This window comes from Manis javanica, chromosome 16 (genome assembly GCF_040802235.1).
Source record: "Manis javanica isolate MJ-LG chromosome 16, MJ_LKY, whole genome shotgun sequence".
NCBI lineage: Eukaryota > Metazoa > Chordata > Mammalia > Pholidota > Manidae > Manis > Manis javanica.
Genome location: NC_133171.1, coordinates 67903067 through 67924505, shown reverse-complemented (window position 1 = coordinate 67924505; position 21439 = coordinate 67903067). Strand labels below are relative to the sequence as shown.

Below are 21439 nucleotides of genomic sequence, written 5' to 3'. Positions count from 1 at the left end.
CACTCTCACCACCCCTATTCAACATAGTAGAAGTACTTACCAGAGCAATCAAGCAAGAAAAATAAAAGGCGTCCAAATCAGAAATAAAGAAGTAAAACTGTTTCTACTTGCAGATGACATGATTTTATGTACAGAAAATCCTAAGACTCCCAACAAAAAAACTGTTAGATCGACTCAATGAATTCAGTAAAGTTGCAGGATACAAAATTAACATACAAAAATCAGTAGTGCTTCTATACACTAACAATGATTATCTGAAAAAGAAATAAAGAAAACAATCCTACTTACAATAGTATCAAAAATAATAAAATACTTAGGAATAAACAAATGGGGAGGTAAAAGAGCTCTACTATGAAAGCTACAAGACACTGATGTACAAAATCAAAGACAAAAACAAATGGAAAATGATGGACAGTGACTGCATTGGGGTATGGGTGGGGACTTGATAATACGGGTAAATGTAGTAACCACATTGTTTTTTCATGTGAAACCTTCATAAGAGTGGATATCAATCATACCTTAATAAAAAAAAAAGTATGCAAAAAAAAAATGGAAAAGTAGTCCAGGTTCAAGATGTGAAAGAATACTGTTAAAATGTCAAAACTACCAAAATCCATCTATAGATTCAATGCAATCCCTATCAAGATTCCAATGGCATTTTCTCAACAAAATACTAGCAAACTGAATTCAGCAGCATACTAAAGGGATCATACACTATAATCAATTGATTTTTCCTGAATTCAAATATAGTTCAACATATCAAAATCAATCAATGTAATACACATTAACAGAATGCAGGGGGGAAAAAAACACAATAATTTCACCTGATGCTGAAAAAAGCATTTGACATGATAAAAACTCAAAATCTAGAAGTAGAAGGAAACCATCTCAACATAATAAAAACCATTTATGACAAACCCACAGGTAACATCATACTCAATGGTGAAAGACCAAAAACTTCCTTTAAGATCAGGAACAGGACAAAGAAGCTCACTTTTGTTACTTCTATCATTATAGTACTGGAAGATCTAGCCAGTTAGACAAGAAAAAGAAATAAAGGCATCCAAATTGGAAAGGACGAGGCAAAATTTTATGTTTGCAGACGATATGATCTTCTATGTAGAAAGCCTAAGGATTCCACAAAAACAAACCCTGTTAGAAATAATAAATGAATCCAGCAAAGTAACAGACTACAAAATCAACAGTCAGTTGGACTTCTATATACTAACAATAAATAATCCAAGAAAGAAATCAGGAAAACAGTTCCCTTTATAATAGCATCAAAAAAAATCAGGAATTAACAAAGGAAAGATGAGTACAATGAAAACTACAGAACACTGCTGAAAGAAATTAAAGAAGGCATAAATAAATAAAAAGATATCTCATGTTCATGGATTGGAAGACTTAATAATGTTAAGATGTCTATAATACCCGAAGTGATCTATAAATTCAATGCAATCCCTGTCAAAATCCCAATGGCATTTTTTATAAAAGTAGAAAAAAATCAATTCATATGGAATCTCAAGGGACCCTGCATAGACAAAACAATATTGAAAAGAATAAAGTTGCGAGACTCACACACGCCAATTTAAAAACTTATGACAAAGCCACAGTCATCACAACAGTGCAGTACTGGTATAAAAACAGACATACAGACCAATGAAAGAGAGACCCAGATGGTTAAATAGTTTTCGACAAGGATGCCAAAACCATTCAATGGGGAAAGGATAGTCCTTTCAACAAATGGTGCTGCAGAAAACTGGATACTGACATGCAAAAGAATGGAGCTGGATCCTTCCTTAATACGATACATAAAAATTAGTTAAAAATGGATCAAAAATCTAAACATAACTAAAATTATAAAACCCTTAGAAGAAAACTTGGGGAAAAGCTTCATGACTTTGGAATTGGCAGTAATTTCTTGGATATGCCACTAAAGTCACAAGAATAAAAAAGACAAATTGATCAAAATTAAAAACATCTGAGCTTCAAAGAACACAATCAACAGTAAAAAGGCAACCCACTGAATAAGAGAAAATATTTGCAAACCACATCTCTGTTAAGAGATTAATATCCAGAATATATATAGAGAACTTCTAACATGCAACAACAAAAAACAACCACTCTTTCCAACAATGGGCAAAGGAATTCAACTGACATTTTTCTAAAAAACATATACAAATGGCCAAAAACACATAAAAAGATGCTCCCCATTATCAGTCAGTAAGGAAATGCAAATCAAAGCCACAATGAGATACCACTTCACACCAATTAGGATGGCTATTAAAGAACCCAAAAGCAGAAAATAACAAGTTTTGGTGTGGATGTAGAGATATGGGAATTATTATGTACTGTTTGTAGGAATGTAAAATGGTGCAGTTGCCATGTAAAATACTATAGTCATTCTTTAAAAAGTTAATAGAATTGCCAAATAATTCAGCAATTCTACCTCAGAGTATATACCCCTAAAAAACTTAAGAGTCTTGAAGAGAGATTTGCACACACATGTTCAATGCAGCATTTTCACAAGAGCCAAAAGGTTGAAGGAACCTAAGTGTTCATTAATGGATAAGCAAAATATGGTAAATACTTACAATGGAATATTATTCAGCCTTAACTGACATATGCTCCAACAAGCATGAATCTTGAAAGCCAGTCACAAAAAGACAAATAGTGTATGTTGTCACTTACATGAGGTGCCTACCTAAGGTCGCCAAATTCATAGAAAGAGAAAGTAGAATGATGACTGACGGGCAGGGGGAAAGGGCAATGGAGAGTTGCTGGTTAATGGTAGAGTTTCAGTTTTGCAGGATGAAAAGAGTTTTAGAGACTGGATGCACAATGTGAATGTACTTAACACTGAAGAGACCTGACTAAAGAGTCTGGGCATAAGCTACTCCATTTTTTAATGACTTTGTTTTGTGAGAAACAGGTCACGCCCACTCTGCACACGGCCCACTCTGCGCATGGCCCATTTTGTGCACAGCCCACTCTGCTCACGGCCTGCTTTACACATGGCCTGCTCTGTGCACGGCCCGTTTTCTGCACGGCCCGCTTTGCGCACGGCCCGCTCTGCGCCCGGCCTGCTTTACGCATGGCTTGCTCTGCACACGGCCCGCTCTGTGCACAGCCCACTCTGCACACGGCCTCATTCCTGTGTATAAAAGAAGAATGAACTTGTACTTTCGGGTCTCTACCTGCATGTGTGAGACCCCAGCATGCTGGCTACCCAATAAAAGCTCTTGCTTTTGCATCCACGTGTCTCCCGGTTATTTGGAGGTCGATTACATGGAGCCAACATTTGGGGTTATTTGGAGGTCGATTACACAGACCCAACATTTGGGGGCTTGTCCGGGATTGTGCTCTCATAACCGGTGACCATGTGGAGCGTGCAGGTAAGTGTGAGTGTGACTGCAGTGTTTGATTGCCTGTTTATGTGCTGTGTGTCCTTGTATTTGTGCCGTTTGTCGATGGAAACCTGATCTGGCGGTCCAGGGACTAGGTGGAGGCACTATTTTTCCCTGCACCTTGGTGAGCACAGAGACATCCCTCACTCACTTCTGTTTTTTGGACTTTATTTTTCAGTCTGGTGGGAGGAGGGAGGTCACTCCCTTTTATGGGAGAGGCCGTCCTCCCACACCTGGTTTCTGTTTCTTTTTGGAGAGTGTGATGGAGCCCTTTTACAGGAGAGGCCGTCCCTCTTCATCTGGTTTCTTTTTGGAAAGAGGTGCCCTTACATCATGTTCTCTGTTTGTATACTCATATTTGTCTGTCTTGTCTTCTTGTTTCTCTTCGGCATGGGCCAGTCGCACTCTACTCCCTTTAATCCCCTGTCTATCTTCATATCTCACTTCAGTGACTTTCGAACCCAGGCTAAAAATCTTGGTGTTGCTGTCAAAAAGGGTAAGCTTTCTATCTTTTGCAGGAACGAATGGCCTAAGTTCAGAGTCGGGTGGCATGAGGAGGGCACATTTGACCTCCCCACCATTTTCAGAGTCAAGGACCTCGTATATAGTCATCCTGGGCACCCTGACCAGGTTCCTTACATCACCACTTCGCAGACTCTAGTGGAAAGTGACCTAAATGGCTGGCTCCCCTTCTTCTGCCTTTAAAGGCAACCCTTGTGGCCACTGCTTCCTCAAAAGCTCCACGCTCCTTTAAGGCACCCCACAAGTCGAATCCCAATCCCTCAGGTTCCTTCAGCCCTATCTCTTTATCCTGTCCTCCCCCCAACAGACCCCCTTTCAGAAGATCCATCCTTTCCCCATCTACAGTCATATGAATCCGCTCCTCTTCCCAATCCTCCTTAACCTTCACCTATGGAAGAGAACCTGACTCAGAAGACCCACCCATGTTGATTAGTCCTCCCCATACTCGCTCTCGAGAATGACGAACTCCCGAGAACACCCCAGGCACGGTGGCCCTACCTTTGTGGGTGGCAGGCCCACTGGGCCCCAATGGCCAACAGTTCTTAATTCATTGGCCTTTCTCTACCAGTGACTTGTATAATTGGAAAATGCAGAATCCCCCTTCTCTGAGAAACCCAGTAAACTTATAGACTTGTTAGATTCAGTCCTTTTTACCCACCAGCCCACCTGGGATGACTGCCATCAGCTTTTACAGGTTCTCTTCACCATTGAAGAAAGAGAGAGTCCTGACTGAAGCCCAGAAACTAGTCCCAGGGGTTTATGGGAGACCAACCACGGATTTAGATATTATAAGCATCAGGTTCCCCTCAAGTAGGCCCGGCTGGGACTTCAATGTGGATGAAGGTAAGGAGAGGCTCACTGTCTACTGCCAGATTTTGATGGGGGGTCTCCGGGTGGCAGCACGCCATCCCACCAATTTGTCTAAAGTAAGTCAGGTGAAACAGGAGCCCACAGAATCTCCTGGAGCTTTCCTTGAGAGACTGCTGGAAGCCTACAGGACCTATACTACCCTGGACCCAGAAGCTCCTCAAAACCGGTCTGCGGTAAGTTTGGCCTCTGTCAATCAATCGGCCCCAGACATCAGATGGAAGTTACAAAGATTAGAAGGTTTTGAGGGAAAAAGGCTAGCCGAACTTTGGCAGTGGCTGAGAAAGTGTTCAATAACCGAGACACCCCAGAAGAGAGACAGACCCGCGGGTTAGCTAAGATTTTGTTGGGTAATTCGTTAGAAGGTCCTGCTCGGAACCAAGAATTAAAAAGGCTGACTGAACAACGGGGCCCTTGAGATTCCAAAACCTCTCCCAAGGGCCGGAACCCACTGCAAAAAGACCAGTGTGGCTACTGCAGAGAGAGAGGCCATTGGAAAAATGAATGCCCCAAGAGAGAAGCCAGGGAACAACCCAAGGTCCTCCAGATGGAAGGCTTAGACGACTGAAGGGGGAGGGGGTCTCCCTCCCCGAGCCTTGGGTAACCCTGAATGTGGAGGGGAAGCCAGTGACTTATGGTCAACACTGGAGCAGAATATTCAATTCATAAGAACCCTATGGGGCCCCTTTCTCCCAAACAGTCCTGGGTACAAGGAGCCATAGGATCTAACCGATATTCATGGACTACCCAAAGATCCATAGACCTAAAATTGGGACAGGTATCCCACTCATCATGGTTATCCCTGAGTGCCCCTACCCACTTCTGGGGAGAGCTTTGCTGTCCAAGGTGGGAGCCCACATCCACTTTGAGGGTGACTCAGTTTCCGTAAATGACCAGAACAGAGCCCTTGTCAGCATTCTTACCTTATCGCTTAATGATGAACATAGACTTTACCCTAACCTGAGAAGAGAAAAAGACAACTATGAGCTCCTCCATAAGTGGCTAAAAGAGATCCCAGAAGTATGGGCCGAGACAGGAGGCACTGGATGGGCAAAGCATTGGGCACTGATAGTGGTCCAACTAAAGGCCACTGCCACTCCTGTCCATGTGCGGCAGTACCCGATCCCCCAAGAAACAAAGATGGGCATTGCCCTTCATATTCGACACCTGCGACAGGCAGGAATTCTAGTCCCATGCCAGTCGCCTTGGAACACCCCTCTACTGCCTATTAAGAAACCAGGGACAAATGACTTCCATCCAGTACAGGACTTGCGAGAAATTAATAAATGGGTGGAGGACATCCACCCCACAGTCCCCAACCCTTACACCCTTTTGAGCTCTCTGCCACCTGACAGGGTCGTATACACTGTCCTAGACCTATAGGACGCTTTCTTCAGCTTACCACTAGCTGCCTCGAGTCAACCGCTGTTTGCTTTTGAATGGAGAGACCCGGAGGACGGATTGAATGGTCAACTGACCTGGACCAGGTTGCCTCAGGGATTCAAGAACTCACCGACCATCTTCGACGAGGCCCTCCATGAAGATCTGAGTGAGTACTGGTGTTTCCACCCAGAGGTGAGCCTGCTTCAATATGTAGATGATTTACTCATAGCTGCCCGGACAGAAATAGAATGTCAGGCAGCCACTAAAGATTTACTTATGACACTGGGAAAACAAGGGTACCGAGCGTCTGCTAAAAAAGCTCAACTCTGTTTAGAAGAAGTCACCTACTTGGGATATAAACTCAAGGGGGTACACCGATGGCTATCCCAGGCCAGAAAAGAGACTATTTTCCAGCTACCAAGGCCAGACTGTAGACAGGCTGTCAGGGAGTTCTTGGGGACAGCAGGGTTCTACCACCTCTGGATTCCTGGCTTTGCTGAACTAGCTAAGCCCTTATATGAAGCCACCCAAGGACAGGCGTCCTTTGCGTGGACACCTGAGATGGAAGAAGCTTTTGTCAAAATCAGAGAGGCTCTCCTGCAGGCCCCAGCCCTAGCCCTCCCAAGATGTCTCCAAGCCCTTCCACTTGTATGTAGATGAACAGAGGGGAGTGGCAAAAGGAGTTCTCACCCAGAAGCTAGGCCCCTGGGTGAGACCAGTGGCTTATCTATCAAAGAAATTAATCCCAGTGGCCAGCAGATGGCCACCATATCTCCGCATCACAGCCACCACTGCACTTCTTGTTAAAGATGCAGACAAGTTGATGCTGGTCCAGACTCTTGTGGTCAAGACACCCCACGCCATCGAGGGAGTTTTAAAATGCCCTCCCGACCGAAGGCTGTCAAATTTGCGTGTCACCCACTATCAAGTTTTGCTCCTTAATCCGCCTTGTATCCGCTTTGCTGCTAGCAAAGCATTAAATCCAGCCACCTTGCTATCAGATCCAAATCTAGATTCACCCTCGCATGAGTGCAAGGAGATCCTCAGCCACCTACAAAGACCACACCCCTATCTGGGAGATGTTCCCTTGTTGGATCCTGATACTACTTGGTTCACGGATGGAAGCAGCTTCATCAAAGATGGGGTAAGATATGCAGGGGCAGCAGTGACTACAGAGACCAAAGTCATATGGGCATCCCCCCTACACTCAGGAACATCAGCTCGGGAAGCAGAACTGATAGCCCTCACCAAAGCTCTTCAATTGGCAAAAGGTAAGCGGCTAAACATATATACTGACAGCAGGTATGCCTTTGCCACAGCCCACGTACACGGGGCCATTTACAAAGAAAGAGGATTATTAACAGCTGAAGGAAAAACTATCAAAAACAAGCAAGAGATCCTAGACTTGCTACAGGCCATTTGGCTTCCCCAGGCGATTGCTATCATACATTGTCCCAGGCACCAAAAAGGTGAAGGGCAAGTGGCCCAAAGAAATAATAAAGCAGACTTGGCAGCCAAGGAAGCCACCCTAGCAGAGGCACCCAAGGCTCTGGTAGCAGCTAACCGCCCCCCACCAACTGCTATTTCTCCCACCTTACCGGAAGTACCAGAGTACACTCAGAAAGATCTGTCTGAGTTCCAGAAGCAGGGACCACATTATGCTCATGAAGATGGACAATGGTATTGGGACCCAAAAGGGGACTACATTCTACCCTCCCTCCTAGCTGCCCAACTAGTCTCACACATTCATCAGGTCACACACCTGGGAGAGCGTAAAATGACAGAACTGCTCCGGACCTCCCATCTCTGGGTCCATGGCCTCTGATTATTAGTCAATCAGGTAGTCTCTCAATGTAAAGTTTGCCAGTTGGTCAATGCAAAGAGAGGAACAACCAAAAAGGGGGTCCGAGAAAGAAGTACAAGACCTGGAGCCTATTGAGAAGTACACTTTACCAAGGTCAAACCAGGAAAATATAGTTACAAGTATTTGCTAGTATTTGTAGATAGCTTTTCCAGATGGGTTGAAGCCTTTCTTTCCAACCAAAAGAGAAACTGCTGTAGTAGTTGCCAAGAAATTCCTGGAAGACATTATTCCAAGGTATGGCCTTCCTGCTTTTACTGGGTCAGACAACGGACCAGCTTTTGTCTCTCAGGTAACACAAGGGCTGAGTCATATATTGGGGACTAATTGGAAGCTACACTGTGCATATCATCCCCAAAACTCAGGTCAAGTAGAAAGGATGAATCAGACCATTAAGGAGACTTTAACCAAATTAACCCTAGAAACTGGCGGTGACTGGGTGACTCCCCTCCCCTTCCTTCTGTTCAAGATCAGGAACACTCCCTATAGACTAGGCATGACCCCATTTGAAATTCTATTTGGCAGGCCTCCCCCAATTCTTCCCAACTTGCAAGCTGATCTGTTAGCTGAGCAAAAGATAAAAACTTTCTCTCCTCCCTACAAGCTTTGTTTCAGGTCCAAGAAGCCTTATGTTAGAACTTAGAGGTGGTGGACTACAAGCCTCCCCCGGAGCCCCACAATTTCCAACCTGGAGACTTGGTACTGATCAAAAGGCATCAAAAAGAAACCTTAGAGCCGCATTGGAAAGGACCTCACACAGTCATCCTAGCAACTCCCACAGCGATCAAAGTTGACGGGATAGCAGCATGGATCCATCACACTCAGGTCAAGGCCGCTCCTAGAGATCAAGAGTCTACATGGACAATTCGAGCCCATCCGACTGACCCTCTGAGAGTAAAAATTACCCGACATGTGGCCACTTCTAGTTCTCCAGGCTTTAACCCTGAAACTAATGGTGGCAGCAGTGGCCAGAAGTCCCCACTTCCCAAGGAGACTTGAGTGGATCATCATCAAATCCGAGACTGGAGACATTATCAAGTCTACAGAACAAGAAGGACACCCTAAGTCATGGTCCCCCGATCTGTGCTTCGATGTTTGTAAGTAGTTTGGGACAAACTGGGGCTTAAGAGGGGACCCCAAGTACCCACGCCCAACCCAAGGAATAGGGTGTAGGACCCCAGGGTACCAAGACGTGACACATCAACACAATTTCTATGTATGTCCCAGACACAGCTGAAGTCAATCTCAGCAGGCTACATGTGGGGGCCCAGAACACTTCTTCTGTGCTGTCTGAGGCTGTGAGTCTACAGGAAAGATAGATTGGAAACCCTCTGTACAAGGTGATTGGATACAAGTTAGCCAATCTAAGGGGCCTACCTGCTGGAGTAACCCAGACTGTAACCTGATCCGCATTCACTTCACCTCCATAGGAAAAACTAAGTGGGAAGAATGGAAATCAGGGGGGATGTGGGGCCTTCGCTTTTATGCAGAGGGAGCAGACCCCAGAGCTCTTTTAACAATTATGCTCCGGGAGGCCCACTCTTAAATAAACCACCACTCATTTGGGGACCAAACCCAGTGCCTCCTCCTCCACTCCCAGAGGAACTTCAGAAATCTACTGCAGGACCTACCTACCCTTCGCCTAGGACATATCCAAGGTCAGATTCAAAGCTACACCACTTACCCTTCTCTCTGTCCCTAACTGGACCCAGTCTCTTCTGCCTAGTAGAGGCCACTTGTCAGGTATTAAATATCTCCAAACCAGAAGTAACCCAATCCTGCTGGCTTTGCCTAGACTCTAGACCCCCTTTCTATGATAGCATTGCTCTACCAGCCAATTTCTCTACTGAGACTGACTCCTCCAAATGCCGATGGTCCCAAGAGAATTTTGAGTGTGCCCCTAGAGTTACCCTACAGGCCCTCACAGGGACTTTGTGTTGCCACCAACCAACTGCCTCCTTACCCTCACTTATGTAGCCAGACCCTAAATGTTAATTCCGAGATCCAATCATACCTAGTAGCCCCTCCCAACATTTAGTGGGCCTGTAAAATGGGAATAACTGCTTGTATCCATGCTGACACCCTTAGAACTCATGATGATGTCTGCATTCTCGTGCAACTCATCCCCCGGATAGTAGTGCATGGTGAAAAAGAAATAATTGATAGCTATTCCCTAAGTCAAAGGAGTCTAAGCAGGCAAAAACGAGAAATTATTTCCACCATAGTAGTCTCTGCCATTTTGGGGGCTGGGCTGGCCGGTGCTGGTACAGGCATAGCATCTCTAGTCCTCCAAGATAAATATTACAAAGCCCTCAATGATGCTATTGACCACAATTTCCGAACAGTAGAACTTACTCTAGCCTGGCTAGAAGAGTCTTTGTCCTCCCTAGCAGAGGTTGTACTACAAAACTGAAGAGGACTTGACTTACTGCTCTTGCAACAAGGAGGACTATGTATAGCCTTAGGAGAACAGTGCTGCTTCTATACCAATCACTCAGGTGTTATTCAAAATTCTTTGACTGAACTAAAAACTAGAATTCAAAACCAGCAGAGAAATAGAGCAGCCACCCAAAACTGGTATGAAAGCCTTTTCAGTTGGTCCCCTTGGCTAACAACTTTATTTTCAGCAGTAGCAGGCCCCCTCTTACTTCTGATACTAGTTCTTACATGTAGCCCCTGCCTCATCAATGCCCTCCTCAAATCTGTACAGAAACGATCTCCACCATCCAACTCATGGCCCTTAGATCTCAGTACAGGCCCTCGAATAAGGAAGACCCTATTCCGTTACTTCAAAGATTTGAAATAGAACAAAACTCAAGGGGGGAATGAAGAGTCCTGACTAAAGAGTCTGGACATAAGCTACTCCATTTTTTTTAATGACTTCGTTTTGTGAGAAACAGGTCATGCCCACTCTGCGCATGACCCATTTTGCGCACGGCCCGCTCTGCGCACGGCCCGCTTTACACACCACCTGCTCTGCGCATGGCCCGCTCTGCGCACAGCCTCATTCCTGTTTATAAAAGAAGAATGAACTTGTACTTTGGGGTCTCCACCTGCGTGTGCGAGACCCCAGCATGCTGGCTACCCAATAAATGCTCTTGCTTTTGCATCCACGCATCTCCCAGTTATTCGGAGGTTGATTACACAGACCCAACAGACACTACTGAATTATACACTTAAAAATGGTTAAGACAGTAAATATTGTTATGTATATTTATCACAATCTTTTACACAAGTAAAAAAATTATGATTTAGATATCTGCTATTTAAAATGGTCTTTCCTCCACTCAATATTGGTCCCAAAAAGAAAAGACCATGTTTCAATGCAATGAATGGACACATTATAGACACCTTCCTATGGTTGTATATTTTTCATATTAAGTCCCAGAATTTACCTCATCCCAAAACACTATCACACACAGAAGTCTACATTCCTAAAGTAAATTCTTCAACAAAGTTCTTTTAACCAAGTCACTACAATAAAAAGACAAAATGTTAACAGTACACCACTGACTGTTACTAGGTCTAGATGATTATGTCATAATAAATGCAGATAAGGAGCATGCCTTCTGCACAGCTTTACCACCTATGTCATGTTAGGAAAGAGTATAAAACCTAAATGTGATTTATTCCCACTAGGATGTTTAGACACTTTAACAGTAAGGTATTAACAAAGGGCCACATGGTGGAAGCTGTTCGGGCTGAGAGTGGGGGTGGGGGAATTGATAAGGGCCTAGCGATACCTGTTTGAGTTTTTTAAACCTACCAATAAAATTAAGACAAATGTAAAGGAAAGATATAATTGGCTTAGGCGATGTCCAGGAAAGAATGTGAACCCTGTAGTACTCAGCCAATGAGAAACTAGGGGAGGGACTCACATACTAGGAGATAAATTATTGGCGCCAAACTCCCCAGGTGTGCCTGCCCACCAGACACCCAATCTTGCAAGACCGTCACTAAAGCCTAGCTCCGCTGTTCTCTTTGTCTTTGTGTCCACTTACTGAATTTGGACCAGTGTGTTTCTTACATGTCAGGTGGCACATTATTAAGCATAAAACTGCCTACAACATACTTAAACCATATCTTTATTTTCTTAACAGCTTCACTCAGGTATCACATACCATTAAATTCACCCTTCTAAAGTATATAATTCAGTGGTTTTCAGTATATTCACAGAGTTAGATATTCATTACCAATTCCAAAGCAATTTTGTCACCCTGAACAGACAGCCCCATACCCATAAGAGTCACTACTCATTCCCCTTTCCTTCCCACACTTTGAAAACAACTAATGTACTTTCTGTCCCTGTGGATTTGCCTGCTCTGGACATTTCATATAAATTCACATATAACATATGGCCTTTTGCATAAGTTCCTTTTACTCAGCACAATATTTCTGACTTTCATCCATGCTGGGGTGTGCATCTGTACTTCTTTCCTTTCGGGGGCTGGACAAATACTCCATTATGTAGATATACCACATTTTCTTCATTCATGAGTTGAATATTTGTGCTGTCTCTACACTTTTTCTATTATGAATAAAACTGCTTTATTACTAATACTGCTAGACACACTTGTGTACATGTGTTTGTAAGTTTTCAATTCTCTTGGTGGGAAACTGTTGGGTCACATGGTAATTCTATGTTTAACTTTTGAGAAACTACCAAACTGTTTTTCATAGCAAGCTGCATTATTTTACATTCCCACCAGCTATGCAAAAAAGTTCTAATTTCTTCATATCCTCAACACTCATTACTGCCTGTTTTTTCTGTTAAAGCAATGTTAGCAGGTGTGAAGTGGTATCTCACTGTGGTTTTGATGTGCATCAACAAGTGATGCTGAGCTTCTTTTCATGTGCTTCCTGGCCATTTGTACACCTCCATTAGGGAAATATCTATTCAAATCCTTCGCCTGCTCTTGGTTGGGCTGTCTTTGTATCCTGGAGTTACAGTTCTTTATATACTCTAGATACAAATCTCATCAGATATGATTTGCAAATATCTTCTCCTAATATGTGGATTGTTATTTCACTTTCTTGATGGTGTTCTTTGAAGCACAAAGATTTTTTATTTTGACATAATCTAATTTACCTACTTTTTCTTTTGTTACTTACACTTGTGGTGTCATGCCTACAAAAATCATGTATTTTTTAATATTAATCTGTATGTCAACAAGAGTGGATTGGAGAAGAAATGGTGTAAAATTAAGAACCAAAGTAAAGAAACAACTGAAGACTCAAATCCAGAGTCAATTTTCTTGTGAACAAAATCATAAACATAAGAAATGCACATAATACAGTACAGACTAGTAAATACAATTGCGATCAATGTGCTCATATTAATCAGTCAAAAGTAAAAGCCCCTCAGGAAAATGAACAAGTAAATAATTTCCAATCATCACATTAAGGTAAAATTTAGTTGCTTTAAGGTTTCTATTAGAAAATTTCTATTAGGAAATTTTATACAATAAAATAGTCAGAAGCATAACTTTCTTATTTAAATGAAAACACTAACCTGCTAAGTAATTCCAGCCCAGCAGAGTACTTTGGCAAATGTGGAACTGTCCTGCCAAAGGAAACACTTATTAAAATTTTTTCTAATTTAGGCCAACTAAAAAAATTACAAACAAGAATTCTGACACTGTCACAATTATGACTAAATGATAATTATATAAACTTTTAGAGAAATGTATAGTTTCATTTCAAAGTTAAAATCCTTTAATATACTATCATCCATCACTTGGCCCTGTATTTTTAGCACATAATACAATGAACACTTTAATGTTAAACAATAAGAATTTTTTTAAAAGCTCATCATCTCTAAGTTGACAGTGAAACTTGATCACATGATATGGTTTACTTGATTAAAAAATATGAAAAAATTAACAACTATTACTGGTACTTTCATATAAAACAGGTAACACAGCTGAAGAGGCTCACTTGTCAAGTACTGTTTCCTTGTTAATTTGCTTCTCAATAATGCAGGGCTTTTACTTTGTTCTTAATACACAAAGAAAAATGATTAGTTGAGATCAACAATAGCCACTGTTATAGAATAAAACAATTAACATTTCACCTTTTCAACCATTTTACAATTTTATCAGAAAATTTTCCAGTATTACAAATTTAGAATCTATAAATTGTTTTGTAGTTGGATTCAATCAACAGATGAAACTCCACCAAAATAACTGTTATGACTACAACCAAAAAGTGTATGAAATTTAAGTCGTAATAAATTAAATCTTAGCACAAGCTTACCTTGGTTTATTTTTAGCTTCTTTTGACTTGTCACTTAAAGTCTTCAGCCTATAATTTAATATGTATAAAAGATATTATTTTTAAAGCTTAAGAGTTTTTTCAACCATAAATGTCATGGCTTTAAAATTATAGGCTGGATAAGATTTTTTTTAAAGCAAGAATTAAGCACCTCTCCAGACAACAAATATTTTTTAGAGCTTACCGTATGTCAGACACCACAAATGGAAAAGTCATACACCTTTATATTTTTTATTGTCCCAAATCCTTTTTATAAACAATTCCCAAATGTGACCAGAATAGAGAAATCCCATTTACCTGGCATCATTAGAAAAATGGTCCACATAGGTGAACTTCATAGGTAACAAAAATATCTAAGAACGATATTTTAAATAGATGCTCTGCCAGGAACTCAAACTCTTTAACTATACACATTTTGTGATATTTTATCTGTTGATAAAAAGCTTTCTAAAATATGTTACAAATCTTTTCACTGAAGACTTGGTATATTCTTATTTTTTCAATAAAAAATAAGAATATACCAGTTTCAGGTGTAAAACAGAAATTTGGCATTTATACTCATTACAAAACATTCACCACAGTAACTGCAGTTACCATCTGTCACCATACAAAGTTAGTATTATTGACATATACTCCATGCTGTACCTTTCAATCCGAGACTTAACTTTAGAACCGGAAGTTTGTACCTCTGTATTCCTTATATCTATTTCACCTGTCCCCACTCCTCTTCCCTCTGGCAACCACCAGTTTGGTCTGTTTTTAAGAGTCGGTTTCTGGGTCTTTGTTTGACGTTTAGATTCCACATTTAAGTGACTTCATATGGTATTCGTCTTTCTCTGTCTGGCTTATTTCACTTAGCGTAATACCCTCTCAGTCCATCCATGCTGTCACAAATGGCAAGATTTCACTCTTTTTTGTGGCTGAGTTAATATTTCATTGTGTGTATGTACTACTTCTTTATCCATTCGTCTTTCTATGGACACAGAGGTGCACATATCTTTTCAAATTAGTGGTTTTGCTTCTTTGAGTTGCTGGATCATACAGCTCTGTTTTTAATTTTTTTGAGGAACTTCAATACTGCTTTCCATTAGCGCTGCACCAGCTTACATTCCCTAACAGTCTCTAAGCACTCCCTTTTCTCTACATCTTTACTAATACCTGTTAATGGTTGGAGGACTCAGTATATCCTGTTTAACATTTTTGTTTAACTCTGGGATATTATTATGAACACCACTGGCTACATTTTGTGGCAAAACAGTCCTCTGCTCCCATGTTTCTGAGCCGGGAATACCTCTTCATTTACCAGCTGAAAGCAATCTAGCGTGATTTTTCAATTTGTTTGGGATCCTGTGTCTGTTTTTTCTAAATTTAAATTTCTCATCTCCACTATTGTTTATCTGGTTATGAGTTATCCTTACTGCTTCTGCTAACTCTAGCAGCCTCCTCCCTTCTATTTTTTTTAAATTATTGGGCTGGAAAAGAGATAGTCTAGGAACACATATATAAAATAAATTAAATAGGCTCTTCTTTCCATAAAATATGAAATTTATAGACTTGTACAATTTATTTTCACTTCACTGGCCCATTTTTACTTTCTTTTGGCTGTGGACTCTATGCCATCTAATGAGGTTGCCAAAAAGTGGGTGCTAAATTATGAGACAATCTCACATAAAATTAGGTACTGCTACACGTGTTCTTAATTTGATTACCTCAACAAATATTCACTTCTAAAACAGTCTCAAACATAGGACATGGCACATACCACTACCTCCTAAAAAGACTTTGTAAAACTAGAAATAAGTGCTCTATTCTTAAGACACTTCACTGTTATCAGCCAGAAATTCTTCTAATGTACAAGCTGACTCTTGTATGAATGCTGCAACCCTGTGTGGTAACACACAGGTAGAATTACACTAGGATAGTCATACACAGCAGTGTGTTACACTCAAAATTATTCTGGTATTTTTAGTGATTTGGGACAATTCCATATAAGTAGGTGTTACAAAGATATTGAAAGGGAACCGGTAAGGTCCTTTTTGGACGACTCATTAAATCATCTAGCAGATCTCTAGGTTGGTATTTCAAATATGTATTTCTGGAATAAACTTTTAATTTCTTAATTGTTAATATATTAAATTTGGGGTTCCTCTCTGCACTGCCACCCCACAAAAAGGAAAAAAAAATTGTCCAGAAGAACAGACGGCAGGACTGTCACAGGGAGCTGAAAATAAACTGTTGGGTCAATAAAAGCTCCCCGTGTGGCTGCTTAACAACCATCTGCTTTAAAAGCTGGTCTTTAATCCAATGTAATGTCTGACACTTATGTGACATGGATTTGAACATACCAACTGTAAAAAGACATTTCTAAGAACCAGGAAACTTTATTACAGACTGATAACTGATAATATCAAAGAATTAGTGTTAATTTTGTTATGACACTGGCATTCCAATTATGTAATGTCTGTGTTTTGGAGATGCATACTGATACATGAGAGATGTCAGACATATTTATATATAAGAGAGACAAAGCAAACGGGCCAATAGTGGAGAACTGCTGAATCTGAATAATGGACATATGGGGTTCACTGTTATTCTATTTTTGTATATATTTAAAACTGTAAAAAACTTAAATAAAAACAATCTTTTGGAGATTTTTATTTTCTCATCACACATTCTCCATATAAATCATCCATGTGCTAAAAAATAACAGAAACTGTTGGAGAAAAAGTATAGCTAGAAGAAAGTGGGAAACCATGAAGAAAGTTAGGGAGAGAAAAAGATTCAGGGTTAAAATAACTATTATTATTACTGTAAATTGAAAAGTGAGGTCAGATATATTTAACAAGCTCCAAAAGCCCCAAAAAGATCCTTTCTGAAATACCCCCTCAACACCCAGAACTCAGCTGCAAATAGCTTACCATTTTAATTTGGGGATAACTCTGCATAAGCTTCTCACAGTGACCTGTGCTGGAAACTTCAACCAGCTAACAGAATCTATTTAATGTCCGACAGTGTCATGACATGCTAAGAAGGAAGTACTGACGTAGGTGTACTATCTCAGTTTCCTCCAACATAAAATAGTAGTATTATGCTGAGCATAATGATTTGCCACAGGAATTTAATATTTCAATATGATTCTGAAGCATTCTGTAAACTACAGAGCTAATTCAAATGAAAAGTATAATAAAATCTATCACCATCAAGAAAGATAAACTATGTACATGGCTGGGTCAAGGTGAAATAGAGTTTCCCAATGCACCAGTGCTTATGAAAAGCTTCCCCACTGCTCCTAATCTCCTTGCTAATAGCACATCCCTGCAGGAAGATCTAAGTGTTGCTATGGGAATACATCAATGTACACTGGAGTGTACACCTGATAATTTTCTACCAAAAGCAATTAATGCACACTTTTGAGTTCAAAGCAATAACCTCAAATTCATCTTAATACTTTGCTGATTTATTTTTAGGTTATTCCCAAGATCTTAATTTGACACCAGCACATTTATTTCTTCAAGCTTTGTAGAAAATACTGAAATGGAGGCATCTTAGTAAGAAATGAAGGTGACTGGCAAAACTGCTAGACACAAATTTCTAAAAGTAGTAAATAAACACAATGACACGTGGAGAACAACAATGACTGATGGACGTTAATCTGCTTTCTCTGACTCAACCACTTGGGATGACCTTGATGGCATTCCACCTGTTTGCACCTCAATTTCCTACTCATTTAACCTTATCAGCTGTTATGAAGGTTGAGGAAGTTTGGTTTAAAATACCACAAATGTATATTAGCATATTTTGTCATTAAGGTTCAATTCCTTTAACCATATTCATGCTAACCATATTCTGACTTTAAATTCTCTTTACAAATACAAATACAATCTTTCCTTTCCCATTAATGTTTACCTGTTTTTCTTTTTTTTTAAACAAGATCAAGGAGACACAAACTCCAAAGCCTGAAAGAGTCACACAAACGCTGCATAGACTCAGGAAAGGGGAAGTTAAGACTCTCTCTATCCTAATTAATCCCCAATACACCATTTCAGTTCTGACCTCGCTCCTCAATATTCCTTAGAACTCCCGGCCGCTTCCTGGATGTTGAGCCGTAAGTTACCTCCCAACAAATTCACTGTCAACTGCTCCTTCTCTCCCAAAACTATTCTTAAATTCTTTTATGTTGGTAAATGACATCATTTTCAAAGATACTCTAATAACATTCTCAATTCCTTCACTTTTTTCACTTCCTCCATTTGCTTATAAATTCAACCGGTGCCCGTCACACCCAAGGCCTCCTTCAGATTTCCACTAGCGTTGCCCTGTCATCTGTCACCTGGCCCACAATTGCAGCCTCCTAAATACTCTCCCTGTCCCCCTTCCCTGGCCATCCCACCACACTGCCTCTCACATTATTCTTCCAGAAATACAGGTAGGCTCATGCCACTGGCCTCCACAAAAACCTTCAAACACTCAGTCAACCTAAAAATAATCTAGAATCACTCTATATAAAGTAGCCATCACCTATCTCTCAACCTGCTCTAGTGTTAGCTCAGTATTTATGACCTACTAGATATCTGCCACCTGCAACTAGAATGAGCACCTAGGCACATGATTTGCTGGCTAGTGTGTTCTCTGCGACATCTCTAGCTCCTAGAATACTGTCACAGAGTAAACACTCAATAAATACTTGGTAAATGAATTTAGTAAAGCACTGAAGAGCCTCTATTATCAATCACTAAACGTCCTGTCCAGCTTCATCTCTAACAACTGCTTCCACCTCTGAAATGCCGTTACCCAAATCTATCACAATCCCTCATTCTTCCAGGACAGTTAGGAAGTCACCTCCTCTTGGAAGCCTTCTGCAAATGTATCTGAATTAATCACTTCCCTCTGGGCTCACACAACACACCACATTTTAAGTTTAACATTCAGTTCCTTCTGCTTTGCTTCACATTGTTGCCAGTCTAGGACATCCAGCAGGCAGAAACCATTTTAGTGAACTCTGTAGCCCCAAAATCTCACCCAATATAAAAACTGCTTAGGAAATAACAGGCACCATTGAGCACATAGCTGCTTAAATCTTTTTTTATATATATAAAATGATAAAAATTTCTATAAGAAAAGGACACTTTGAGTGCTAGCCTGGTGTATGACACTTAGTAGGAACTGTTTATTAGATCAACTGAATGTTGAATATTTCCCTTAGTAAAAAGGTGAGTAATGAAGAGTCAACATTTTAGGCAAAACTTCACTTTACAACACTGTGATCAGGTTATTAGACCCTCTCCTTTGAGGATCTAATACTTCTGATATTTTATAGGAAGGTTTTGATACTTTACAGGAAGGGAGAAGAGAAGCACACTGGGCAGTGGCGGCTTTGAGAGGGAAACACCCACTGTCTAGTTGTAACAGGGAACTACAGGTTTTCTATCCCCACCCACAAGAACGCAGAGCATTACAAACAGGAACACCCTCAGTGACAGGGGGCTGTAAATCTCCAGTGAATCTGGTTTTCAGCTCCCTGAGAGCTCTGCATGCCTGAATACTTCAATCCTGAGGTCTTTGGTCATTCACTGATCAAAAGGTAAAAATCAAAGACCTGAGTGGATTTGAAGTATGTGCTTCAGTACCTCTAAAAGTGTCCCTCAGAGCTCAAGCCAATCCTTGAAAGGTGGATGTTCTATGCAAACTCTCCAAAATGCTCCAAGAATTCCGAGTGAATTAATCATATTTGGACTGAGTGAGAGGAAAAGAGACCCAGAATCAATCCTCTCAGACCCTTTGAGACAGGGACCATGGGTGTAGTCAGAGTAGGGTGAGGGTCTCTGGAAAAAGCAAGGCATACCAACACTCTGTGTTAAACATTAAGAAAGGTCAGAGTCACATTAGCTTTCTAGAGTCATTCTTTAGTGAGATCAGTTTAAGCTCAAAAAGCCAGGAATAACTTGGCCTGGAATGTTTGAATATTCCTCAGATAAAGGAAAGTATCTCAGAATCATACCATTGTAAGATTCACTTTAGCATGCTAAAAGGCCCATGTCTACATGCTGTTTTTCTTCCTTCAGACCTAATCAAGTAATTTGCAACCTGGGCAATTAATAATGGCAAGCAAGCCCAGCCATAAACAACATAGTAAAAGCAATAAAGTTTCCATCTTAGATTGTCTTTTAAACTCTTTAGCAAACAGACAATAACTCAGCCCACCTTGAGGGCAGAGCAGGCAGTCTTGATTGATGATTGATACGCTCCCAGACCAAGAAGATGCTATTCCAGGAAAGAAATCTGCAGTAAATTTCTTATGTTAATTTTTCAGAATTACCTGGAGGACTGATAAGAAGAGACTTAATGTCTCATCAAGGATGAACATTCTAAGATCACTTAACATGTCCACACCCCTAAGCCCTTTATCACATTACAAAAATCCTCAACTGCCTATAAATCCCCTAGACAACTCACAACTAGGACTCTCTTGTTCCCTCCTGACATGAGCCTAGGAGCTGTGTCCTCTCAGTTTGTCTCTAAATAAAAGCCTCTCCCTGGCTCTCCTAACTTGAGTGTTTGCAACTTTGACTCCAAGAACAAGAACACCTGCATCATTTTGGTCTTTGGACCAGTCAGCCACTTATGTACAAAAGTGATATAATTTATATTTCATCTGGATTTTAAAGTTAACTACTATTATGAATAAAAATTTACAAGAAAGGCAAGTCTATGGACAGCCTAGCATCTCCCTGAGGCCACAAGCAATCTCTACATTGCTCTTAACTAGTCTTAGGTTGCCATCTGAGTTTGAATGGTAAAAATTTATTGTGTGTATCAGACATGCTTTAATCACTAATGCAACATTTTCATATGAGACTGATAAAGAATCCTGTTTCCATTTTTTTAAAAAGTAAATTTTCCTATATTTAAGCTCTAGTTACATGAATTCTCAGAAACTGAAAAAAAGCACCAAAGGTCTAAGGAGATGATGCTGCTTTGGGTGACTGAAGAGCAATGTAACACTTGGCGTTTCCAATTACTTTAGAAGCCAGCTGCTCTGGCTTTTTTCAGCGTTGACACCAAGTGTTCTAAAGGAATGCTAGGTTGTTTGGTGGTTTTGGGAGGTGAGGCCATGTTGCTTTAGACA

The 21439-nt window shown here is 40.7% G+C and overlaps 1 protein-coding gene across 6 annotated transcripts in view; it reads right to left on the bottom strand.

Annotated features, from left to right (window-relative positions):
• DTNBP1 (dystrobrevin binding protein 1) overlaps positions 1 to 21439 on the bottom strand; it is a 149856-nt gene that overhangs the window by 126268 nt on the left and 2149 nt on the right. For 2 of the 6 annotated variants that reach the window (XM_073225160.1, XM_073225162.1), the window contains exons 2-3: positions 14296 to 14343; positions 13553 to 13603 (exon numbers count right to left, since the gene is read on the bottom strand). The exons of 1 other annotated variant lie outside the window; for it this stretch is intronic. In XM_073225160.1, coding sequence (XP_073081261.1) covers positions 13553 to 13603; positions 14296 to 14343 — 99 coding nt within the window. Of the gene's footprint in view, positions 1 to 13552; positions 13604 to 14295; positions 14344 to 20514; positions 20593 to 21439 lie in introns of those variants that run through there. 3 more of the 6 variants (XM_073225158.1, XM_073225159.1, XM_073225163.1) reach the window with 3 other exon arrangements.